General features: G+C 40.9%; 4 protein-coding genes across 6 annotated transcripts; 1 reads left to right on the forward strand and 3 right to left on the reverse strand.

Annotated features, from left to right (window-relative positions):
- Positions 1–1,373: 1,373 nt before the first annotated feature.
- dnajb1b (DnaJ heat shock protein family (Hsp40) member B1b) lies at positions 1,374–3,506 on the reverse strand. The gene is made up of 3 exons (XM_079554261.1): positions 3,101–3,506; positions 1,938–2,533; positions 1,374–1,851 (listed from the first exon to the last, which is right to left on the reverse strand). The coding sequence occupies exons 1-3, from the start codon at positions 3,309–3,311 to the stop codon at positions 1,618–1,620; spliced, it is 1,041 nt and encodes a 346-aa protein (XP_079410387.1). The 5' UTR covers positions 3,312–3,506; the 3' UTR covers positions 1,374–1,617.
- Positions 3,507–6,808: 3,302 nt separating this feature from the next.
- Positions 6,809–14,699, forward strand: tecrb (trans-2,3-enoyl-CoA reductase b). Of its 2 annotated transcripts, XM_079552967.1 has the most exons (12): positions 6,809–6,880; positions 8,891–8,941; positions 10,725–10,776; positions 10,858–10,902; positions 11,776–11,879; positions 13,064–13,179; positions 13,315–13,420; positions 13,492–13,564; positions 13,634–13,677; positions 13,752–13,809; positions 14,352–14,440; positions 14,517–14,699. In XM_079552967.1, exons 1-12 carry the CDS (start codon positions 6,866–6,868, stop codon positions 14,688–14,690), a joined length of 927 nt encoding a protein of 308 aa, XP_079409093.1. In that variant the 5' UTR covers positions 6,809–6,865; the 3' UTR covers positions 14,691–14,699. The 2 variants fall into 2 exon arrangements, with proteins under 2 accessions (XP_079409093.1, XP_079409092.1); XM_079552966.1 differs by lacking the exon at positions 6,809–6,880 and having other exon boundaries at positions 8,744–8,941.
- A 97-nt stretch (positions 14,700–14,796) lies between these two features.
- On the reverse strand, positions 14,797–15,928 carry ndufb7 (NADH:ubiquinone oxidoreductase subunit B7). Its single transcript, XM_079552968.1, has 3 exons — positions 15,669–15,928; positions 15,298–15,466; positions 14,797–15,220 (listed from the first exon to the last, which is right to left on the reverse strand). Exons 1-3 carry the CDS (start codon positions 15,778–15,780, stop codon positions 15,127–15,129), a joined length of 375 nt encoding a protein of 124 aa, XP_079409094.1. The 5' UTR covers positions 15,781–15,928; the 3' UTR covers positions 14,797–15,126.
- Positions 15,929–17,462: 1,534 nt separating this feature from the next.
- Positions 17,463–26,203, reverse strand: LOC306960531 (transitional endoplasmic reticulum ATPase). Of its 2 annotated transcripts, XM_079552961.1 has the most exons (19): positions 26,065–26,203; positions 25,698–25,791; positions 23,212–23,323; positions 22,636–22,808; positions 22,430–22,572; positions 22,138–22,268; positions 21,689–21,820; positions 21,221–21,323; positions 20,993–21,126; positions 20,737–20,872; positions 19,522–19,634; positions 19,252–19,416; positions 19,052–19,174; positions 18,764–18,976; positions 18,523–18,701; positions 18,307–18,436; positions 18,075–18,233; positions 17,701–17,852; positions 17,463–17,608 (listed from the first exon to the last, which is right to left on the reverse strand). In XM_079552961.1, exons 2-19 carry the CDS (start codon positions 25,757–25,759, stop codon positions 17,506–17,508), a joined length of 2,463 nt encoding a protein of 820 aa, XP_079409087.1. In that variant the 5' UTR covers positions 25,760–25,791; positions 26,065–26,203; the 3' UTR covers positions 17,463–17,505. The 2 variants fall into 2 exon arrangements, with proteins under 2 accessions (XP_079409087.1, XP_079409088.1); XM_079552962.1 differs by lacking the exons at positions 25,698–25,791; positions 26,065–26,203 and adding an exon at positions 23,517–23,822.
- Between the last annotated feature and the right edge of the window lie 204 nt (positions 26,204–26,407).

The following is a 26,407-nucleotide window of genomic DNA, read 5'->3' on the forward strand; positions in this document are numbered from 1 at the left end:
CTCAGTGAAATGAAATGGGGTTTTTTGCCATTTAATTTGCTCAAATAATATCTCTTAAGATATGACCCGTCACTCTGACCAAACAAGGCTTCGTGGACCCTGTGCAGGCGCCCAGGTCTGTGTGCCATTGGTGCTCACCATCCCACGGCCATATTGGGATTGACTCCGAACAAATCCATGAATCCAAAATCATTTTATCAGAACAATGCTATGACCTTTATTTAACCAGGATAGTCCCACTGAGATTGAGACTCTCTTTTTCAGGGGAGTCCTGGCCCCAGAGGGGAACCTATTGTATATGTTTTTAGCGGTAGGGGAAAGCAGAGTACCCGGAGGAAACCTACGCAGACACGGGGAGAGCATGCAAACTGCACACAGAAAGGCCCCGTCCTGGTGGGAATCGAACCCAGGACCTTCTCACTGTGAAGCACGAGCACTAACCGCTGCGCTACCGTGCCGCCCTATTGCCCTGAATCAACAAAGAAAATTGTCACATAAGTTTATTTGTCTGCCTTTTCTGTGACTTGACTGTTCTGACTTCCCAGTTTCCAAGAGTTGAATAACTTACACAGCTTTTACACATTTCTGTCTAAAATGACTCCATTGTACATACAGTATAGACAGACCAGAAAAGTTTTAACAGGCTGCAGGCTTTGCAATCTTAAACTTGGTAATAAAAGCTGTTTCGGTGAGAAACTTCTAAAGGGACTCATTCACTTCAACAATAAAAATAGTCAACTAAACAAAATGGCACTTGGTGTTTCAATAATACAAAATACAGTAGCCCAACACTCACCTGAAATGAAGAAAGTCACGACAATCAAAATAATCTTCATATTCAAATTAATGTGCAAAACCAAAAGCGCGGAGTCCAGCAGCATGAACCAGTTATCTGATGTTGAGCCATAAACAGTCGGTTTTCTTGCTAAAAGCTTCTCTCTCGTCTTGAACTTGTGAAATCATAAAATGGATGAAACTGCTATTGTAAGAAATCCAGCTCATGACCAGGCAATGGCAAAGGCCCCTCACTGTTGGCAATAGCTTTTGTGCGCAGCGCCACATTTAAGTACATGAGGCTGCAGGGCATCCAGCTCAGTCTGCTGACTTGGTCACGGGTATCTGTTTTTAAGGTATCTGCAAAATCTGCCTCAAGTTACTATCTCAAGCAAAGTAGTTCATTTGTTCTATGTTGACCTAAAGAACTATACCCTTATGTCACTGATTAGATTATTATATAAACAGATACAGTATATTAGGTTAACCACGTAATTGTAATGAAATGTAAAAGTCACAGAAACAATAAAAAATAAGCTCACTTTAAATGTAATTAGGAAGAAAAACAGAAAATCTCTACAATTATATAAACTTTTTAATACAAAATACCTCTCTTTATAAATTCAATACTGTTTTCCAAGGAGTCAGCTTCCCAAAGTCAAGTGCACAAACACCCATATTGTTACAAACATATTTTGGAAACATTTGATTCTATATTATGGAACAGTATTGGCAATATATACAGTACATTAGCAAAGGTTGCTTGGAAAAAAGTCTTATAATGCTTGAAGTGCTTCACAAACAGCTGGCGGCTTAATGTAAACAAAGTCCCTAATGTCCCCTTTAGGAACGAGGCAGCACCTGTGCAATGGTGTCCCGGGTGTTCTGACTGAGCCTTTCAGGAAACTTCACTTCATACTCCACTATGAGGTCTCCCCGGCGGTCCGGCCGTTTGGGATACGGCAGACCCTCACCGCTAATGCGCCGTTTCATTCCGGGATGAACGATATCTGTGGTTGCTACTGGGATCGTCCTGCCATCAAGTGTGGGGGCACTGACTGTGCAACCACAAAGAGCCTGTGCACACACAAAAAACAACCGTTAGATAATGGCTTGTAGCCAGTAGCACAGTTTAATAAGTCTAGTTAGGGTTATTTACTTACATCACGTAGTGACACTTTGGCTGTGTAGATGATGTCTGAGCCGTCCCGCTTGAACACTCGGTGGGGCTTGTCTTTTAACACAAACACAATGTCCGCAGGTATGTTTGTTGGCGTCTCATCTCCTTCTTTGGGAAATGTAATTTTGGTGCCTTCTTTCCAGCCCCTCTTGATCTGCACCTCCAGGATTTTGTCCTCCTTCCTCACCGTTCGTCTGTCGGGGTTCAGTTTTTTACGTGTGATTTTCATTTTCTTGGTACAACCAGTTAATACTTCCTCCAGAGTAACTTGCAAGTCATGGACCACTGCAGGGTCTTGTTGTTTCTTCACAACACTAGTATGGCCGCCCATGCCACTGCTGAAGGAGCGAGGAAAGCCTCCCATTCCCCCGCCCCCCATTCCACCCATCCCAAATCGGGTGAAAGGGTCATCAGTGTCCATGTCCTCATCCATGCCACCGTTTCGGGCACCGAAGAACTGTTCAAAGGGATTACGTCCACCAAAGAACTCTGAAAAGATCACATGAGGGTCTCCCTGGAAAGAATAGCTGAAATTGCCTGGACCTCCACCGCCACCAGCAGGTCCACCGCCCTTTAGACCTGAGGGGAGAACATCTATTAGTACAAATGATCTTCAATAATGTGTGCCTTGATAACATGTTGTGGGATGGTTTAAAAATTGAGGTTTAAACCAATTGAAAATTGGTTTAAAATGTTTTGAACACTTCAGAAACTATACTGGAAACATTAGACACCAATTACAGCTCTTATTTTATTTCATTTTTTAACAATAATAAAAAAAAGAGTTCAAAGCCATTTTAGGATATGTTCAAAGATCCAAATGACTCCAATGACGCTATCGTTAAACCATCCCACTGAGAGCACAGAGGGTCTGCTAATCCCCAGCTTTGTGCTGTCAAAAAGAGACGCTGACATGGCGTCATAAAATGTAGTTAGCTAGTTAGTTAGCGTTACGGTTAGCAGTGTGAAGTAAGTTACTTTTCACTGCGACTGGCAAATACCCGACTCTGGTCATGAGGAAGGGCAAAAGAGTCGACAAGTATCACTGTCACCTACGGGACAGTCCGGTATCAGCACAGCCTAATCTCAACTAACTTGTTGACCTTTAGCTATATTTTAACGTTGATGTTGAGACGTTGTCCTTACCGTCTTCGCCAAAACGGTCGTAGATGTCTTTTTTCTTCGGATCGCTCAACACGTCATAAGCTTCGGCTATTTCTTTGAATTTATCTTCTGCTCCCGGAGACTTATTCTTGTCGGGGTGATATTTCAGTGCCTGTTTGCGATAGGCTTTCTTTATCTCGTCTTCTGATGCTCCCTTTTTAATTCCCAAAATATCGTAGTAGTCTTTCCCCATTGTGGATCCAATACGCCTTTAATCTTGCCCTTGCTAATCTCTGTCCTCTTTCAAAAATGTCGGTAGGTGTCCGTGCGTAGGTTTCGACACTCTGATCGGCCGATGTGTGAGTGTTTTCTTTATAAACAGTGCGGAAACTTCCAGACTGTTCTCAAATAAGCTCAAACCCTCGAACTACAGACAGGTCTGACCCCGCCCCCCGGCGCTGCGTCATGACGCACTTGACGGACACATTTCTGCGCTTCTTTAATGGAAAAACTAAATCACAACCTCAGCACAAACAATGACGACGAAGTGTACCTGTCATAACATATTTTATATTCTGTTAGGGCCTATATGTACAGCCTACTGACTTTATCCGTACAACAATCAAGTAATAGCACCTCGCTCAAGTAAGTTTATCTATTTATGAACACTTTATTAGAGGATCAGCCCCATGAGATGAATCATCTCGTTTTCAAGGGGTCCAAGAAAGATCATGTCCAAGAAAATAGAACAGAAAACAGCAGAGTAGATGCAATCAAATCAAACAAAATAATAATAATCATCATAATAATCATAATCATAATCATAATCATAATCATAATAATAGTAGTAGTAGTAGTAGTAGTAGTAGTAGTAGTAGTAGTAGTAGTAGTAGTAGTAGTAGTAGTGTTAGTTGTAAATGGTAAATGGACTCGACTTATATAGCGCCTTCCACCCCCATCAGGCCCAAAGCGCTCCACAGTATATGTCACTAGACACATTTTAAACCTTTTCACATTTTTTAAAACATCATGAAGGTGCTTCGAGGGTCAAGCGTTTTGAGAGGAAGGCCTACTTGGTGTGAGACGTTTGAGAACCACTGGTGTAACATAATGCATACAACACAATACCTTACATCACAGATGTAACAAAGTCATATTGTCCCCTATTCCAGTGGTTCCCAAAGTGGGGGTCGGGACCCCCCAGGCGGTCGTGAGGGGGTTGCGAGGCCTTGGGTGGGGGTCCCCAAATGATTTCAAGATGAAACAAAAAGAAAAATGCTATTGTTTTTAGTACATTTTTGTGTGTAAACCAGCCTATAATTAGTGAAATCCATTATTTAAAAAAACAAAACAAACTGTTTAGATACATATTAACTTGATTATAAACATTCTTCCCTAAAGTAGCTTAAGAGTCAATAACTTTATACAATGAGGTCCCGAGTTGTTTATGTGTCAATTTTTGGGTCTCAGCCAAAAAAGTTTGGGAACCCCTGCCCTATTCAGATGACTGTAATATATGTTTTTAAAAGTAAAAACCAAAAAAAACAAAAAAACAATTTGGACCCGTTCAGCTGCCCAATAGAAATGTGGACACATCACCTGCACTATAGCTTCAAGGCTGGATAAAATCTGCTTTGAGCATACAACATTTTTTTACTTACATAATAAATAAAACAATTTGTAGCTTGCGTTCATATTTTGTCAATAAATTAATTGCAAAGCAGAATAAAAGTGAATAGTCAGTTCCTGATATCTTTAAAAAAAAAAGGGTGTGTAAAAAGGGTGTGTTTCATCATGCTTGAACAGATAAGAGAAGATCTTTGTTCCACTTGTCCTTCACAAGTACATAATTCCAGCTTCAACAGGTTTTCTTGGTGCACCTCAACAAACACGTCACTCAACTAATCTTTTCCCTACTTGCACAAATGTCGATACATCAGTGTTTGAAAACAAAGTGTTAGCAAGTAAAAACATGTCAAAACCAGTTTGTTCTAAAGGTGTGTCTTACTGACTCTGACATAAAAGCTGTAAAGCCTTCTGAATACTGACTTTTGTTTTTGTAGTGTACATTTATTTTTGCCATGTCATAGAATGTTGTAAACACAGCAAAAAACAGATCTTGTTGCATTGTCTTAAACAAAATATTTATTGAGCGATACAAGTAGAATCTACATTAGGGCATTATATTATGGATCCCCCGGCCTGCTTCGCTTTGGCGTGAGACGTGCATATACTGTAATTAATCTTTTTGAACAATTTGGATGTGCAGGAGGGATTGTGACAGCTAGAAACGAGTTTGGGCTAAATCTAAAAATGTCACAGTTTGAACAGGAAAAATCAGGCTTTAAGTGAATTATTTGTGTGTGCAAAAATGTGCATAAACAAATGTCTTTCATACAGTATATTTTGTTTTCCCATTGCCCCTTTTAGTTTAGTAAAGCATTTGACAGAACATTTCTTTAACCCAGCGTTTATCATTTATTTTACAAATCCAAAATTATGTCTGTTTATATTTCTGACAGCTATTATTAATTTGAACAATTCAACACCCCCTGTCTTGTTTAACCGGTCATACTCAAACTTGTTGATCAATCATCAAAGGGTGATCAACAACCACCAACCGCCTAAATGTAGCATTTCAAATCAGAAATATCATCAGAAAGAGCCGGTGTGCCTCAATCTCTAAAATAAAATAAAATAAAATAGAATTTCTCTTTGAAATGACTCCTATATATTGTTTACAGCCTACTGACTACTGCTTTAAAAGTAGTATTGACCTGGTCAAAGCCACAAATCTGTGTCAAGCAGACTAAATGCATGTTATGCCAGCCCCAACCACACAGTCAGGCTTGTACTGATGTTGATATTAGGTGTGTTTAAGATGCTGTTGCGGCTCGCCTGGATGATCGGCGAGAGTAGCCGGCGCAACGGGGCGGAGAAAAAAAGTCTGAAGCCAATCCGACCCTCCACATGCAGAGAACAACGAGAGCGGCCTCAGATCACGCAGCGTCTCGTTCAGATATCGCGTTCATTTAAAGTTTATCCTAAATAAAAGTCATTCACCTCCTGCTCGGTTTCCTTTACTCCAGAGACATCATTCTTCATCAGAGGAAACTCTCCCATTCGTTTGTTTGTTCAAGTTTGTGAGATAAAACACGTCCTTTTAAATCATTAGTTTGTTCTGAAAAGCATCAAACATGAGCTCGATTTTAGGGGCGATGCATAACTTTAATAGTTTCAGTCATAGTTTATTTGTTCAGATCTAAAGAGGAGAGAGGAGGGGGCGAGGAGCATGTTTTTGATCACAGCAGACTCGTATCCAATCACCTGCGCGTGAGCCGCGGACAGGTGGGCGTTTTCCCGTCATGCACGGGGCCGAGGAGCCGCTGCAGTTGCCTCTGGAGAGATGCAGCGGCTGATCAAGTCGGCTGCTCTCGTTGGGGTCTCACGATCTTTCCGTGCCCCACGTGCCCGTGACATCAGAGCCCGTCTGGAGCAAGTCGGACAGAAATCTAACCGGCATGCACCGTGCGTCTGCAGTCGGCTGTCAAAACTGCGTCCGTCTGGCTCATCTCAAACACACCTATTCATTCATATAATCCAATTATGTCATGGGTCGCCTCGTCTTATTCTCCTCTGCCATTGGCTACATTGTTTGTCTTTTGGGCAGGGTTTCCGTGTAATATTACCGCTGATTTGGTGAGCGCCATGTAGTCCCGCCCATTGCGGATATAGATATTACTACTGCGATTGGAGGCTGTCCTGTCTGTCATTATCCTATTAAGGAAGAGCCTCGCGTCTGCCAAGATGAAGCACTACGAGGTAAGCCATGTCTATGAAACTCTAAACCCTCAATGGGACGCTGTATGCGGCCGACTGTTTCAATAATGTTCACACATGTGTAGTTTCTGTTTGGCAAATACAGAGTTAAGACAGCGTTTTGCACCTGAACGAAGAAACACTCGGCTTCAACAACAACGCCTGTCAGAGTCAGCCGAGCTTATGGCCCTGTTTGCAACACCGTAATAACAACCTCATTCATTCAGAATTAAAGTTTGTAGGAGAGCTGACATGTTATTCTTTGAGCTTTTTGTTTGATTGCAATCTGGCCCGTTTCCTGAGGTGAAAAAATCTCTGCATGGTCTCACATTGTTGTGTCTAAGACAAAGGCAATCCGTGCGCGTGCCTCATGGCCCTTCTCATCTTATCTCGTTATTACCCAATGAAGTGGTGATCAGTGAGTTTATGATGGCACACGTGGGTGTAAACGGGTCTGACATATTATAGATGCCTGAGCAACATCTGAAATAGACATTCATTTCACACATGCCATTATAATGATGAAACGTGTGTTTCTCCCGAGTTTTGAAAGCCACCAGACTGGATTTGAACCCACCAAACCTGCAGTGACCTCTGCAAAGTATTTCCTGCTGTTTGTCATGACAGTAAATCAAAAGTTATTAAAGGTGTTATTACACTGTTTTTGTAGTTTTGGGTCGATTGCAAAGAAATAAAAGTGTCAACATCCGTGATGGCTGAAAATATTGCATTGATGACCTTGATTTAAGCACAAGTTCCCTATCTACACCTATAAACTGTGATAAAGAAAACACAGCCACTTGTCCAAAAGTCAAAACGCAGATGCCAGCTGACCTATTGCAGTGTTGAGGTTGAAAAGTACATTAACACAACAAAATGGAAGTTTAACTAAGATAAAATGCTGTGTAACTGTTAGTAAATTAGTTTGTAGAGCAGCTGCCGCTTCATGGGTATTTAACCTTTTAAAAGTATCAATTCTCAAGTATCAATACTTTGTACCGCAGCAAACATATATTGCAATATATTGCAAACCAATATTCTGTCCCAGACCTAGAGTCCATGACTTTTTTGGCAAACCATAATCTTAAATCTCATTGGATGTTTTCCATTGGCCTAAGTGCATTGAATCCTATTACTCCCACCCCCTCTCGACTTACCACTTGTGACCACATGTCTTTCATTCACTGTGGAAACTGTACCCCTCTTGGCCAGTCATTACCAGGGAGGGTACCACCAAGGGAAATGCCCTAGTTAAGCCCTCCGTGTAATATCAACCCCAAAGGCAACACTTGTTTGGGTCTTCCAAATTCAGCGGCTGTATAGAGTTGTGTATGATGAAATCCTAAAGGGGCTCCCACAGGTCTGTGACTGTAACACCCGGGTTGTGGAATTTTGAAAATATATTTAGTTGAAGATGCAAAGACAGGACTGTTTTGTGTCTTACCATCTACGTCTTCCCACTTAGCCACAACCGAGACCTGTCAGAGGTTGTCTTCTTTGCCAAGAGTCAATTTTCAAAACCAACAAGCTGGAGACTGAAACATGTGCCCATCCTAATGGATCAGATGCAAATGATTGGCTGTGGACAGTTTGACACATGGCGGGACATTCCTGTAGGTACAACTGTGCGCACATGTGGCACATGTTTGCGCTCCAGAGGTCTGCTACAGTTAAATAAAGCAGCGGAGGGAGGGAGTGAGAGTGAGTCTGATGGACAGTAGGAGGAGGGAGGGGCAGGCAGATTTATGCCCACAGCTGAATGCAGCCCCTCTCCGCAAGTGTGGCGCTGTAGCAGACATTTGAGAGGTGGACAGTGACAATTGAACAGAGGGAAAAGTGAGGACAAGAAGGGCCTAAGTGGGGCAGGGGAGGACTGAGGATATGGATGCTCTAGCATTAGAGGCCAGCGGGAAAAAGTTACCCAACGGGTCGTCTACTACTGCACCGCCACCAACAACACCTGCCAAACGCAAACCTGCCAAAAAAACTAAAAAGGCTGTTGTTTTCTTTGAGGTGGAGATACTTGACGCAAAGACTAAGGACAAGCTCTGCTTCCTGGATAAGGTAAGAAATAATTATTTTATGCCATGTTCTAACAACCAAGTGTTGGAAAAAATATGTGTTCACATGTGAAACCAACATCTCTCTAACACAAACCTGGCGACATTCAATCAAAATATAGCTTTTGTTTTTGTTGTTGTTTGCTTTAAATATCTAACCAAAATACTAATTGTAAGATACTTATCTTGCACCAGTGTCATTTGCAGCCTGTGGCTTTGGTGTTGATATCAAGACTATTCTTATCCAGTATCCACATTAAGCATGGCATCTCTTGAGATTTAGTGCTTAATATTTTGGCTTTGGGAGGTTTAAAGTATTGGTTGTGTGTATCCACAGTGTTTACAGTGGGATCACTCTGTTACACTGCTAATCAAAGGCTGCCCTCTCATCAGCCACATGTACTGTGTGTTTGGGCTGCTCGGTGGCACAGTGGTTAGACCTTGTGCTTCAGTTAGTCCCGGGTTGGATCCCTTTCTGTGTAACCGTTCTAGAGTTTGCATGTTCTCCCTGTGTCTGCGTAGTTTTCCTCCGCGTTGTCTGAAACATGTACGATCGGCCAGGATGAATGAGAGTATGAGTGGGTCAAAAAAAATGTCCTTGCGATCAAGCAAAACTTGCCCTATAAACATTAGAACCTGTAAAATGTGTTGCCACCCCAGAAATGATCCCTGACCCTGCTTGCCACCCCGTGATTTTTTTTCTAGATCTGCCCCTGGGTAGTCGGAGAGGCCGATGGCGCAGATATGCAGCCTTGCTTCCGTCAGTCTAACCCAATGGGCGGTTGTGGCTGCAATAGTAGCTTACTATCACCGAGTATGGTGTGAATGAATAATCACTACAGTGTGGCACTTTGAGAAACTTGGTAACAAAGGCTTGAAAAGCACAATACAAATTTAAGTAATTATTATTATCATATTATTATTATGTTTGCTGTTAGCCAATACAGTGCTCTAGTTTTTATCTGATTTCCATGGTGATAAGCATCCCAATTTTAACATTTCTCAGTTTAACAGTGTTTGAGCTTTAGGCACGACACTCCCTCTTTATGAAGGCAAAATAACAGCCTCCTCCTTATAAAGGTCACAGAGGTGGTGTGCTGCGGTGAGACTGGCTGTAATATTATTGCAAACTCATGTCTGCTTTAAAAGGAGCCTGGAGTATGAAGACGGGTCAGTGAGAGGTCACTGAGTGAGGTCACCTCCTGAATATGGCCTGAGGTCTCCATGGGACATGAACAGTAGCTATGTCACGTAGCAGCACAGTCACCAGGCTAACACCCTTTGGAAACTCAATCAAAAGTCCAGACACTGAAAGTGTCGAATAGCTTGCTAATTAAAGTAAATTATGCAATTTGTTATTCTGAGAACTGATTTGAGGTCATAAACAACTTGAAACCATTGCATTACTGCATCAGTAATACAATTAGTAAAAAAAAAAAATCTGCATTCTGTAATATGACACAAACATAAGAAGAGATGTTAAAAGCGTTTATATTAAAGATTATGATGTTTGATTTAAATAAATGCATCATAGTATAAATATGAATTGTAACTGAAGTTGAACCTAAATTTTCAAACATCAAATCTTCTTTCTTGATTTTGTGTCTTTATTGTTGGTTGGTGTTGGCACACACTTGTGTTGTTACCAGCTGTTAAACACTCATCGTCTGTGGAATGAATGGCCTGAGCTAAATTTATCTCTAATCACTGTTGCAAATGGAAAGTGTAAAGGTGATTTGTTGCTTTGTGTAGTGCGCTCACTTGATTTGTTGTGCTGTTTGTTGTAGGTGGAGCCAAATGCCACTATCGGAGAGATCAAGTCTATGTTCCACAAGAGCCGTGAGTATAATGTTACTGTGGGCCTCACTCTTCTCTCAGATCTATTCTTTTTTACTGTATTTCTTTTGTTTTCTGTTATAGACCCGCAGTTTTATCCTACCAGACAGTCGATCCGCCTTGACCCCAGTAAGTGACTTCAAATATAACAAGCACAAACTATGATTTGATCCAGAGCTCTGTGTTAAATACAGATATTTTGTACATGAAGACAAAAAGTATCAGGAAAAACAAGTGAATTAGACATTGCCAGAGATCATAGATTGACCTTTACCAAGTCACTACATATCTGTGGGTGAGAGTGGCTCAATTGGATTGAAAACCGATGATGATGACTTTGTTATCTGTGTACTGTCCTTGTTTCAGATAAATGAATACCGGTACGTGAATAGGGTTAACAGATTTAAAAAGTTTGGTACAATAGATTTAAGTTGTATTGCCTCTCAGATTCACGTAACTTGTGTAGTCTATACCTGTAGGTGGGATTGGTTTCCAGTTTGATGGCAGCCAGACATAATTAAAGGTCAATACAAACAAAAAGGAAGATGAAATCATTTGAAAAAAGCAGTGGCTCTCAACTGGTGTATCTGTAGTACTCGCCTTCAGTATGTCATAACAAACCATGATCCAAATCGAAAAATTAATTTAAACTTTAAGGCAGTTGTAGTTTTATCAAAATACATACTGTGTATTTGTAAATATATTGTGATGATATATGTTCCGATGATTCAAACATATATGTCATAAAACTCGCCATAAAAATAATAATAAAAAACATCAAAATTATTATTTTTATTTTCTCTAAAGGCTCCCATCTGAAAATGTTTTTGCGACTCCTTTTTGGGTTCCAGTACCCACCAGTTGAGAACCACTGCTCTGAAGTGCTGATCGAAAGTGTAAGACATTATAATATCAAAATAAAAAGCCCAAACAAACTAAAGCCTTTGTGTAGTGCTGTAGTCAAAGATGGCACGTTAACAGGTCTGTGATGCTGTTTCTCAGAGGGGAAATCACTGAAGGATGAGGACGTCCTTCAGCATCTGCCTGTGGGAACCACAGCCACTTTCTACTTCCGAGACCTGGGCGCTCAAATCAGCTGGGTGACGGTGAGTCCAAACAGGGACATTGTGCTCTCAAACCCCAGTGTCCGGATAAAGCCCAAATACATCAGAGTGCTGTGGGATCAACGAGGGCTATATTCAGAGGGTTTGTGTGGCCAGGGTTATTATTAATGTAACTGTTGTGGATCTACATGGGCAGAGGGAGCGCTATTGTGACAAATAATATCTGTATATCTGATAAACTGCTGTGCATGGTATTAAAAGAAAATACAGTAACGTATCACAATATATTTAAATAAAAAAGATAATTTACATTCCCCTCCTGGAACTGCCACCTTAACGTGGTGCAGGGGTTTGAGCGCCCGAATGATCCTAGGGGCTATGTTGTCGGGGGCTTCATGCCCCTGGTAGGGTCTCCCATGGCAAACAGGTCCTTCGTGACGGGTCAGACAAAGAGCGGTTCAGAAGCCCCTTATGAGAGACCAACAGGCCCAGTTAGAATTGTGAGGCCGTCCTTCTGTGGACCCACCACCTGCAGGAGGAGCCATTGGGGGCTGGTGCAATGTGATTTGCTTCAACAGCTGCCCCCACGACCCGGCAACGGACAAGTGGAAGAAAATGGATGGATGGATGGATAATTTACATTCAGTACACAGTAAAATATTTAAAAGTACAATATGGAACTTTTTATGTGGAAAGAAACTATTAGTGCTTTTTTTTTTTGACCCAGCAGCTGTATGGGCCTTTATTTCCCATCCCGGTAGCTTATGTGATACTCAGGACAAATTGATTTTTGGGTTTCTGGTAGGTTTTCTGTGCTGATAGATCTGTCTCTGTGGTTATGTACACTTTCCATCCAGAAAACTAACCACCCTTACAGGGTTTGGGCCATTGAAAGGTCAAATATGCACTAATATAATTGTTACTATCACCTGTCTGAGCCCGAACATATCACTTTCGAGCCTTTCAATATAAGATTTTTGGTGAGACTGAAATTGTTGAATGCTGATTGAACCGTCTACGTGATGATGTTCCATCCAGAAAACTTTAATAAACAATTGGTTCTGCAGCGTCCTAGAGGCCACTGAGATTGAAAAGTAAAGGCGCCGAGCTTATCTTATTAATCTTATTAATTGTCAATGAGGTTACTTTCCAAAATTGTGCAGCCCTATAAATATTTGTTTTTCTGTACCTTCCTTATTCTGAGCTAGTTGTGTCTTGTGTTTTAGGTCTTCCTGACAGAGTACACGGGTCCATTGGTCATTTACCTTTTGTTTTACTTCAGAGTCCCCTTCATTTATGCCCCCAAATACGACTTTACCACCAGCAAACATTGGGTTGTACAGTAAGTGTTTCTAATACGTTTTCTATTTGAATGCAACACTTGATTTCAGATTTCAATAGCCATGAATATTGTAATTATTAGGTGGCATCCTCTATAAAAAAAATAAGTCTAATTTTATATCCCTGCTTCTTCTAGTCTGGCCTGTATGTGTCACTCTTTCCACTACGTCAAAAGATTGCTCGAAACACTATTTGTCCACCGTTTTTCTCATGGAACCATGCCGTTGCGCAACATTTTTAAGGTTAGAAATAAAATAGACGGATATTTCTAAATATTGTTTGGCAATTGCTGATATGTTTGCTTTTTCTTTAGAATTGTTCGTATTATTGGGGCTTTGCTGCGTGGATGGCCTATTACATCAATCATCCATTGTACACACCACCGAGTGAGTTCACATTCAGTTCATTTTAGTGTCACTTGAACTTTTTTTTTTAACCATGTTCTTCTATTTCAGTCTATGGGGAGCAGCAAATCAGACTGGCCCTCATTGTGTTCCTGGTAAGGATCCTGAAATGTGTGACCTTAGATGAATCTAATGATTATTAATTATGATAATTCTTCTGGTCTTAAAGTTTTGTCAGATCGGCAACCTCTCCATCCATATTGCTCTGAGAAACCTACGTCCACCAGGTAAATAGAGAATAACTAATCTACATAAAACAAAGCATTTACTAGTTCAGTTTGGATAGATCATCCTGTCTTTGTGGATGACACTGCTAACTCAAATGAAAACGAACCACTGAACTTTCTTTTTTTCTTGCAATTGCTCTGGCCTTGGTTCTTCTTCTGTAAAGCAGATCTCTGCTCGTTTTTAATAGTCATTTTAGTGATAAGGTGAAGCATAATTAAGTAACAAATTTTTAGACAACAATCAATTTTTCCACCTTTCCACCCTTTAGCTAATAATTCATGTTAATACAAGACATTTAGGTCTTGGTGTAAATTATGCTCACTGTTGCTTTAGTGTTATTCAAATTAAACGTATCTTACAGTTGCACAGAAAGGTTTCTTGCATCAGCTATAAAAAATATCACTTGGACAAGAGAATAATATGGGTAAATGGTTACTAGCCAAAATAGAAAGCACTGTTTTTACATTTTAAACATTTTTACTTTTTTAGTTGTCTTTGTTCATTACAATGCCATTTCTGCTGTCCCAATCAACTTATTCAGGCTCGAAGACCAGGAAGATTCCCTACCCGACCAAAAATCCCTTCACCTGGATTTTTGTCCTGGTCTCTTGCCCTAACTACACTTATGAGGTAAGTATGGGCTTCAGGTTTTCTGCTGTTACTGCCATCTGGTGGTACAATGAACTATAAATCTACTCCGTTGCAGTTGGGATCCTGGCTTGGCTTCACACTGATGACACAGTGCCTACCCGTGGCGTTCTTCACTCTGGTGGGCTTCATCCAGATGACTGTGTGGGCCAAAGGGAAACACAGGAGCTACCTGAAGGAGTTTCGAGACTACCCCCCTCTGCGCTCTCCCATCCTGCCCTTTGTCCTGTAGACGGCAGCTTCAGCGCTTCCCATTGGGTCTCTTGCCAAGCTTGTAAAATTAAGCCCAAGCTTTAATCCTTAAGTTTGTAATGTTTACACTGGAGTAATTTAGACTGGTTTTCCTAACACTTTTGCTTGCCGATCATTCTTAATATGCACATAGGCTACTGTGGGACACTGCATAAAGTTAATAATGAAAAAGCTAAAACTCTCTTGGTCTTACCATATTCTCTCTGCAACGGTATCAGTCAAAATGATGTACTGACAACCATCTACCTTTAATTTTGACTGTGTTTGATGTAATTTATTAATAAAAAATAAAACCAAATGTTGCTCTTTCATTTCTAATTTGTCTGAGTTTATTTGAAACAAAACAAATATTTCAAGAGTTTCAACATGGTGATTTATTGTAATATTTACAGAGAACAGCAACACCTTGAAATTTGTTATGCAGCTTCAGCTTCAGCCTGAGCCTCTATTCTCTTCTTCCTCAGTTGGAGCCTTCTCTCCCTCTCATACTCCTTCATTCGCATCACGTAGCTAAGGGCCAGAAGCACAGCGTTAAACAAACTGAAAACGACACAATTATTGTTATTCGTGATATTATTAACACTCACTCTTGGTGCTCACAGTAGTCCCAATCGTGCTTCTCGTGTTTACAGGCCAAGAAGTTGGGCCAGTTGTCCCTCTTGCACTTCAGGAGTTTCAGGAGGTGATGAGCGCAGTAGTCCCGCTGCTCCACAGGAACTTGGGCCAGGTTCAGCTGTTCCTGGGTCGCAACCATCTCTATGAATAGCATATACAACAGTGTAACTACAAAATTATAACAATGTCTTAGTACTACCATCATAACACACGTCCGTGGCGAGCATTTGTCTGTTACTCAACTCGTGACAACTATCCTTTGCAGATAACACAACACATTACCATGCAACTTGCGAACGATGTGCTTCAAATATGTTCTTATTGCAGTCGTATTGGAACAAACCTCTTTCATTTCTCTCAGGAAATCCATACGTGGGGTCAAACTCGAATTTCCTAGCAGGATCCGGCTCAGTGTCAGTCTCTGTGATATAGCGTCGAGCCAAATGCGCTCCCATGACTGCAACGCCGCCTTTCGGTTACCCGCAAAATTATAACAGTCTTAAACAACACAATAATGTGATATTTGCAAAATTATCCAGCTATTTGCCATTCGGTCACCTCCACACAACACTCCACTCTTCACTTCCGCTTCACACCGGAAATAAACAGCTTCGTCACGGAGGACGGCGTTAAGGCAAAAAATGTATCCCCATGACCGTAAGCGGCGCGCACACTGACGATATTACATCAAACAGAGTTGTTACTGGGTCTGCCTGTTCACAATAGCCTATTTTTGTTTTTATATATTCATGACTGACCGATGCTTGTTTCGGCTGTGCGCGCTCACGGCACGCGGGGGTGCTTTTTTGTTGTAGTCAGGCAATTTTCAGCATAACAGCGCAACGGTACGTAGTAGAAGCGCAGTGCCCTCATGAGGACCGGAGACGACTGTAGAAGGACGAAAGTCGATCAAACTAATCATTCTACATAAACAAAGGTAAGTAATGCATTTATTGAAGGAATTAACTGAAAACACGTCTTATCTCAATGTGGGAATCTTTGTTTTGTAATGTCAGATTGTATCCCTGTCAAACATAAAAGTGCATTATGCAACTTTTATGCAAAAGTTCATAATAGTGCGTATTTGACCTTTCAGTGACCCAGTGGTTGTATTCGTGGTTAAAATGGCACCTCTACTTTCCATCCCGGTGGCCTCGCTCAAGGGCACATTTTTTAAGGGTTTCTGGTGGTTTTTAACTGCTAATGTCGGTGTGGCTATACATTATTTCCAGATCTACCAGAAACCCTAGAAAATCTGGAAATAAAAAAAAATAAAAATAAAAAAAATATATATATATATATATGTGTGTAAATAATTGGCCCTGGAGCGTCCTTTTTTTTTGTTTTTGCTAAAAAGTTGGATGATGCATATTTAAATAAACAAATAGATGAACACAAATAAATTGGTGTATTTTGCATAGGCCTTTATAGTACATGATACTTTATATGATAGGCCTATAGGGCATGCTTTACAAAGTGAGTTTGCTAAAGTGAAACCAGATGAGGCTATTTAGGCATTTCAACCTCCAAATCTGGACCTGAGCATCACTGAGCTACTGGACCGTCCAACCTCGCAGCGCCAGATGGGCCTGTTCCCTGTCAGTTTGAATACCCCAGGACACCCCTGAAGCTGTGAGAAAAGTTAAATCCCTCAAAGCCTTCAATTGAACAGTGCAAGACAATGAACAACTGACCTTTATTCATCTTGTTTTAGCATAGGACAATGTTAGTTGTTTTGTTTCCTACTCAGAGCTCACATACACACTGTGAAAAAACAATCAATAAATAGTGTAACTTTTGCAACAAAAAAATAAGCATAACTATCAAGGAAGGTATTGTACACTCACTAACCAAAAAAAAGTCCATTGATGGGATAGCCTGGTCATTTAGGATTTTCAGGTAGTCAGTTGATCTCATTCTTTGGGCACATAGTGTAGCTGAACCCAGGCCTGACCAGCTGCCGCTAACCCCAGATCATAACTGTTAAATCCAGGTGGACACTTTTTTTGGTCAGGCAATGTATAATATTTTTATATTTTATATGTAGATTAGTTTCCTGTTCAGCAGGGAAAACTCTTTTCATTGCTTTTGGTACCCTGTACTTGATGCATACGACAAATAAACTTGAACTTGGCTATTCATATTTCATCTTTTAGTTTTGCCATTTGACATCACTTTTTTTATTGATAGAGATCATCATCACCTTCATCTCTGTAATGTCCTGGTCTTGCTGGACCAGGGCCTGATGACCCCTGATCCCGCGTACCTGTACTAGATGGGAATCTGTGGACAGAAAGTATCAATTACATATTATACTGAATTGGAGATCAGCAGCATTCATTGTAGGAAATGTGTTAAGAAGATCATATAAGCACCTAAAACTTCCAAATCCTCTGCTTTGCTGCAATGTTTGAGCAAACATCTCATACTTTCGGATATCATTATCACTGACCGAGCGACGTGCAAATCTCATTGCTTCCTCAAAGTGATCCTTCCTGATCTCTGGGACCGGGTCGTAATCCTCGTCCTGCATGAGGATACATTTATATGCTCTAATAAAGAAAAAGGACAAATATTGTGTGATGTTGGTGTCAAGCATGTGTGTTCCCAGTCCAAAGGCTGAAAGTTACAAAAAGACACAGCCGCCCTTTAGGGAACCATTTCTGTTCCACTGTCTCATTATGCCCCAGACACTGGTCAGTGGCAGCGGAGAAGTGGAGTGGCGATAATAAGAATACAAAAAAGTCACCATAGGGATGCCTGGTCTGTTTTGCCGCTGGCGTTCGGCTTTGATCTCAGCCTCAATTGCCTCTCGAATAGCGAGTTTACAAGCTCGTTGGCAAATTTCTGTCAGATCTGCTCCAGAAAACCCGTCGGTGATGCCAGCCAGGTATTCTAAATCCACATCCTTAAGAAAAAACATGTGGTGAGTAAAAAATTAGAAAAAAAATAAAATAATTTAGTGTGTTATTAAAACTAACTCGAGCAATAGGGGATTTTCGAAGGTTCGCTCGAAGGACGGCCATGCGTGAAGGTTTGTCTGGCAATGGGATGTAGATGAGCTGGTCCAGTCGTCCTGGTCTCAGAATGGCAGAGTCTATTATGTCAGGTCTAGTCAGAAGAGATGCAAATTAAAGCCCTATGAGATACTCGTTGATGTCACATTTATCCTTTGTAAGTAATATGAAACAACACACCTGTTGGTGGCACCAATAATGAAGACATTTTTTTTGTCAGACATGCCGTCCATCTCTGTGAGAATCTGGTTGATCACTCTGTCCGCTGCACCACCTGCATCCCCTGCACCTCCTCCTCTAGATTTGGCAATAGAGTCCAACTCATCAAAGAATAGGATGCAAGGGGCAGCTTGTCGAGCCTGAATAAAAATAAAATATTTGTTCAGAAACTCTTCAGGAAATCATTGCTTCACGTTCTTACCTTATCAAAGACATCTCTGACGTTAGCCTCGGATTCACCAAACCACATGGTAAGCATCTCAGGGCCTTTGATGGAGACAAAGTTTGCTTGACACTCGTTGGCAATTGCCTTTGCCAGCAGAGTTTTTCCACAGCCTGGAGGTCCATAAAACAACACTCCTCGCGATGGGGTCATTCCAAATTTCAAGAACTTGTCTGGATACTCTACTGGGTACTGGGGGAACACATGAACACAGTTTTTTGTGTTTCTTTACATTGTTAGTTGACCTTCAGACTATGTTGCCTTCACCTGAATAAGCTCTTGTAATTCTGTCTTGACTTCATCCAGCCCTCCGATATCGTCCCAGCTCACCTGTGGGACTTCAGCCACTGTTTCTCTCAGGGCTGATGGATTGCTCTGGCTCAGAGCCCACTAAGGACAGGCATTACATATTGGCTTTAGTTTTAAAATATAAGGAGAAGTAAAGATGCACTAATAATAAATAATACCTGGAAATCGTCCATGGTGACTGCTAAGGAGTTTAGCAAATCTGCATCGATAGTTTCATCCTCCAAATCAATGAGTGTCATCTTCTTGCGAATAGCTTGAAGAGCAGCTTCTGAGCATAAAGCAGCCAGATCGGCACCCACATGGCCATGAGTCTCTGAGCCCACCTGCCAATCAAACAGAATATTTTGTCCCTTTCTCTAGAGTTATACAAATTATTCTCAGGATGCCACACATAGACAAATGTATTAAAAAAAGGGGGACAAACAAACCCTCTCCAGGTCAATATCGTTGGCAAGTTTCATGTTTTTGGTGTGGATCTGGAGGATTTCCAGTCGGCCTGTGGAGTCTGGGATCCCAATGTCAATCTCACGGTCAAACCTGCCTGTAAACAATATGTTTGTCAATCCTCGTCCCTGCACTCCGCTGTCCGTGTTGGCTATTATTAAGCTAAGGAATTTAGGCTTGTCTCCTCCTCCTCGGTGAGTAGCATTCATGTTCTAGTAAAATAGAGACCTGTTTGATATAATAATTTTAAATGAAAAACATGGGGCAATATAGCTTTATGAGAGAGGCCAGTTTTAATTTATTTAGATACCCAAACAGAAACTTCACAAAAGGGGAACTACCATTTCTGCCATAAACTGACCATGTTTATCTATGGCTCAGAGTCTTTTCACTGACAATTATTGTGTCTGTGGGAGTGAAGAATGTCATGACTTTTTGACACAGTCATTAATAAATAGTTTCACCGCAGTTATTTTGTGCTAACTGAGAAGATCTTGAACTTTGTGGCACTTATCTTTGCCTGCACAAATTGACTTAGATTCCATGAGTGGAGATGCCCAGACTTCTCTATCCACGTTCTGGGGGATCCTGAGGTGATATCAGGCCAGGTCAGAGAAAGGAAACTTATTTTGTCTGCCTGTATCCGCAAGCTTGTCCTTTCGGTCATTGCCCAGAACTCATGACTATAGGTGAGGCTAGGAACGTAGATCGACAGCTTTTTTACCACAACAATCCGATACAGCGACCGCATCACTGCTAACGCCGCACCAATCCGTCTGTCGATCTCACGCTCCATCCGTCCCTCACTCGTGAACAAGACCCCAAGACACTTGAACTCCTCTACTTGAGTTGTATTATAACACAACACAATTATATCAGGAAAAAAAATCTCTCCTGTTGCAAGTAAGACAGTGTGTGAGGGATTTTTTTTCCTTTTCTACTTTTGGCCTGTACTGTTCCAAACAGATGTGCGCAGTTACCCCTTTTTAATTCTCACAATGTTAACAAAAAGTGGTGGCAGTATAAAGTCATGGCTCCACCATTGTTGGCAGTTGGATTCACTTTAGCATGAGGTCAGACTGGCAAGTTTGTCTGCATTTGTGGCTTTTCTTTGGTGACTGTATTCCTTCTGAAGCCTATGAATTGAGGCTTTGGGCTGGTGAGTGAACAGAAATAGGACATGGCTTAAGTAACATCACCAAATCTCCTCAGAGCTGGGTCAATGCTGTTGGGACGGTTTGTGGCTGCCATGACAACCACGTGAGCCCTCTGCTTTAGGCCATCCATCAGCGTGAGGAGCTGGGACACGATTCGCCTCTCCACTTCTCCATGGGTCTACAAACACCAGTATAATATGAAGAAGAGGTACACGTTTTACCCCTTTAGAGGATATCTTGCATTTTTGTATCATTATTATGCATTTTATATTTTCTCTCTTTAGACTTAGCAATTTACCTTTTCTCTTTTTGGAGCGATCGCATCCAACTCATCAATAAATATAATTGCAGGGGCATTGTTTTCTGCCTCTTCAAAAGCCTTCCTGAGGTTGCTTTCGGACTCTCCCGCCAGCTTACTCATGATCTCAGGTCCTACGCACCATAGTTTAAAACACAGCAAAGTCAAGTAAGAATCTGCCTCATCACCTCAGCCCAGCCTTAAGCTGGAGGAACAGCATTGTCTCACCGTTGATAAGGAAGAAGAAAGCTCCTGTTTCATTGGCTACAGCGCGGGCCACTAGAGTCTTCCCTGTGCCTGCTGGGCCGTACAGCAGAATGCCCCTGGGAGGCTGTGAGGAGAAGGGGTACACAACAAACAAACAAACAAACAAAACAAACAAACAAACACATTTATGATACTGTAGTAGACTTAATGGTGATATACCATATATTTGTTCCTAGTTGTGGAATAAAATGTATTTTGTCCCTCAATGTGTTGCAAAAACAGATTTTGATCAAATGTATTTTTAAGCAAACTTAGCCGGACAGTTAAACGTGTTTAGAAACTCATCCCGTGAACAATTGGATTTTATTATAATTGCATTAAGAAAGTTTGGACCACAACTAATAACTAAAAATCACTTATTTCCTCTTTCATTGCTTGCAAACAAAAATAAAATCAGGCAACGGGCCTTTAATGTGATCTGAAAACCACCTTGACTCCTATGGCCTTAAAAAGTCCAGGGTGCCTCAGTGGAAGCTCCACCATCTCTTTGATCTGTGCGAGCTGTTTCCTGCATCCACCAATGTCATCATAGCCCACGTCATTCAGAGATTCTTCTTCATCCTTGAAAACAACAGCATACCACCCAGGCATAAGGATATTATTATTAATTTACCATCAGCTACAGTGGCACCTCTCCCACATGCAGTGCATTGTCCACTCCGTGACCTTTCGTTTCAAAGTTGAACACCTCAATACAGCTCGATGATCTGACCCAAATACTATTTGCCTGTCACAACTTATTGTTGCTTGCTAAATTTGAATCTTTGATTGTCCAATCCCCCTGCTCCACTTTGTATGCTTATGGATCCCACCTACAAAATTCCATGATTTGGAAGAAACGTTGGCAGCTGTTGAAATGTTGAGTACAGCTAAAATACCTCTCTTTTGATGGGCTCGCCATCACAGTAAAGCACAGTATCTGGGGCGACGATACAGTGTGGGTTGGGGTCTGTATCCACCACTTTGAACTCCACTGCACGCATGCTCCCACGCACCAGGAAGATGTCTCCTGTCACAACAATAATCAGATTATTACAATTACAACCGAGTAGTGGTATATATGGTGCTAAGGCACCCATTATGTTTTCTGTTATCAACCCCATGAAAACAACTATTGCTATAGGTATTGCGACTATTCTTTCTCTTAATGATGTTAAAAGATGTGAATACCTTTGTGCACAGGCCGGTAAGCCTCCATAAAGTAGGGTTTGAGGAAAACCTCAAATAGGTTTCCAGTGAGCCCCTCAACTGTGTCGTCAATAGGCAGGACATGGATCTTTTTCCCATACTTGATGTCCGGACAGGCGTTCATACTGTTTCATCACATAGACATGAACGTTACTTGTGACCTGTAATGTTTTACAATGAGACCCTACCTGATGACGTCCCCCAGGCGGACGCGCAGGTTGCTTCGGGTGACGCGGTTCATGCGAATGCGGTCATCTCCACAGGAGTCATCCGTGAGAACGATGCACACCGTCTGCCGCCGCTTCTTGCCCCTCAGCACCACAGAATCGCCCCTGAAGAATTGCAGCTCCTCCATCTTTTTCTGGAGTGAGACAGACCATTATGCATACAATGGTTGTAGACTAGTTTAGTAGATTGTTCTTATTGAATCTGTTTAGTTGACATTTACAAATGCATATATGCACATTGATGAACACACACTGCAAAAATCATTTCACTTTCTTTGAGTAAAAATACTGTCTTGTCTATTCACTATCTAAGATGTAAATCCCACTCTTACAAGGTTAAGAATCCTTGAAACATATATAGCAATCTGCAGTTTTTATTTCATAAAAGTACATCGTAATGCTACTGCTATTTTGTAATGTTCTGTGCGACGTTTGTCCATGTAAGTGAAATCCTAATTATGTAATTTATTAGAGTCATGTGAGTTTTCTCAAAGAATAGCTTTTGGTAAACATTTCTCTCTGCTTTTGAACACGAACCGGGGAGAGGGAGATGATGCTGCTGTCTTCATTGAGCGCCTCGTCCACAATGAGCCTGTTGGGCCTGTGCTTCTGCTTGAGGATGGCAGTGGAGTAGTCCTCCCCCTTTGAGCTTCAACACAAGACACACTATGAGAGAGAGACAGCTCTGATTTCTTCATGTGACTGCGATCCCAATTTAGACTCTGCACTTGGCACCTTCATTGGAACATGCACACTCACAGAGTTTGGTCATTACAACAGCTTGAATTCAAATTCAAATTGTCATTTTTCTGAACTATGCATGGGTACAGTTATTCACTTACTCTGTTCCTCCCGGTCCTGGCATGATGGTATCGGTCCTCGCTTTTCTTTCAGATGAGCAGGCTGCTTCTAATTGGCCTCTTAATTGTGATCTGACATGAGTTTTAGAGGTGTTCTTAAAGAAGTTTTAGATTTGTCCTTTTACTTCGCTTCACTCCTCCATGTTTCTGCCTGTTTATCAGAGGCATGAATATAACCAACTGCCTCATCCGCATAAGTGCTTTTTTTAAACACACACTCGAGTTGCCTCTCTGCAGTTAAAGGGACATTCATGTTGTTAAACATTTGATTACGTTTAGTTGAGTGTGGAAAAGACTGACATTTATCAGTATTTGATACATTTTCCCTTTTTAGGTAAATCTCTACGGAGATTAATAAAGTATAACTTCATTTATGCAATGCACAGTTTGCATAAATGAAAACTGTGCATTGCACAGTTTTCATTTATGAAAACTGTGCAATTACCGCAATTTACTCGATTGCGGTAAATAAAATGGTGACATGTAAGCTTGTCCACCTACATTTAATGCACTTTACATCAGGGAACTTCTCCAACATTCACACTCATTCACACACCTGTGTCAGACACTGAAGGTTAGTGAAGTGTCTTGCCCACGGATTCGAACCGCCAACCCTACAGTCACAAGAACACCCGCTTTACTACCTGCACCACAGCTACCACACTGCTCACTTTTTCATGGAAAATTCAGGCCATGGACAGTAGTTGGCATGATCACAATTGTGCAGTTCTAAAGTGGTTTAAGGCATTATATACTAGTTTATGATTCAAACTAAACCAATATAGTAATTGTGATTTATGTGTTGTATTTGCATTATAATTTTATGCACTTCATCTCTTTAATGTTTTGCACAGCATTGCTTTGTGTACAAATTGAACATTGCAAATAAAATTAGGCCAAGTCTAATTCCACTCCAATAACAATAAAATTGTGAATTATTTAGATATATTTATATAAGCAGCTGGGGTTGATGAAAATAGAAACCTCAACTTCAATGTAAATATAAGGAAGAGGTAGAAAAATGTTAACAAAGAAACAAGATCCGTTGATACAAAGACATGTTTCTTCATATACGTAAATATAATATAATATAATATAATATAATATAATATAATATAATATAATATAATGAAATGTATGTATGTATCAAAAACTAAAAATAATGGCCAATAAGCATTTATTCATTTATTTTAAACAAATACACTGACAAATGGGTGTTGTATGCTCCTGTACTCCTTTTACATTAATTTTTGATGATTTTTAACCCTTTAATTTGCCCAAACAACATCACATTATGACCTGACTCTCTGACGAGACAATGAGTTAGATTGAATTATATTTACGTTACGCATTATGGCTTTAAGCTCAGAATTAAAAAAAGAATATATGAATAAAGAGACCATTTATCAAGAAAAGGAAATTCCCCATTTAATTTTTGTGATGTTTATTTTCTGTTACTATACAATTATACTGTACGTGCGGGCCATGAGCAAATCCCAGTTCTATCAATATGGAATTTTCACGATGCCACTAGATAAGAACATGAAAATGCAACGAAATTTTCAAAATTACATCATAAAATAAAACATTTGGAGAAAAAAAAGTTAAAGAGTTAAGACAAACACATGGAGGTCTGAATGAAAGGCCTGTGTTAAAGAGAGGCAGAAAAGTTTCAATGCAAATGCCCCCATTTCCTATTAGGCTCCTCGCAGCTATGCTTTGTCCATATTTGTCACAGTCTCTGGTCCATGGTAAAAATAAATAAATACAAATCCATTACAATAACAGAAAAAAGAATAAAAACTGTGAAAGTGCCTGTGAAATACATAATGAAGTCCTGTTGGCTACATTGGAGTTAACATCAGAAGATTGGTATTAATTCTCTATTAATAACATGTCGGATCTGTATGGGCCCAGTGCCCCCTTCAGAGTTCTTCCTCCTCAAACTGTGTTTTCTGTAGTGCTTTGACATGGTGCTCGTAAATCTTGAGGGCAGGGCCAAGTTTGATCGAGAGGCCGGTCAAAACATCATTGCGCTGCATGAGGAGCAGAGACCTCCCATCAATTTCCTAAATGGAGAAACAGCACCAATTGAGGGTGTAAAAGTTTAATTGAGCCCGTGTGTGTTGCCCCCTGGTGGATGTAAAGGGGAGTGGTTCTCACCTGGGATCTGAATGCAGCAGCTTGTTCTGGGAACCCTGCAGCTGTGAAATAACTGACCACATCCGACACGCTCCAGTCTGTTGGGCTCAGGGACCTGTGTCAGAAGAAAACATTTAGGCCATTTACTTGAGGAAAACTCAATTGATTTTCCACTGTGCGGATACAGATGTTGGTCAATTCATCTCACTCGTGCATGTTTTTGGACAGCGAGATACGGGAAGAAAAACTTGTTCATACAACATAAGTCAACTTTTACTCCCGCTGTTAGCAAAAGTGTCCAAAAGATACTGAGATCAATTTAATGCATGTATGTCTCTCCTATGTGGATTTAAGGATTGGCTATTAGTTGGATTATAACGCTTCTCACCTCGCACTGAAAGATTCTGATTCATTCACACTCAGGGGTATGGGCGAGGCTGTGGGTGTGAGGAGGCAGGATGCCCCCTCAATCTCTGGATCTCCACAGCTCTGCTTAGGGATGGCCGTAGACTCTGTACAAGACTTACCTATGGAAAACAGAATGCAGACATGACATTTCATTTATTTTATTTGACATATGAGATCAATCAGCCTACATGTGCATTACATTTAGGCCATAATGTAGCTTTCACTTTAGTAACATACACTCAGGCTTCAAAGTTAGCACACCTCTGGTCCAGTGCCGTGATGCGATCTGGATCTCCGCATCCTCAGCCTCTGAATCTGTTGCC

Source organism: Gobius niger (genome assembly GCF_951799975.1).
Source record: "Gobius niger genome assembly, chromosome: 3".
Taxonomy (NCBI): domain Eukaryota; kingdom Metazoa; phylum Chordata; class Actinopteri; order Gobiiformes; family Gobiidae; genus Gobius; species Gobius niger.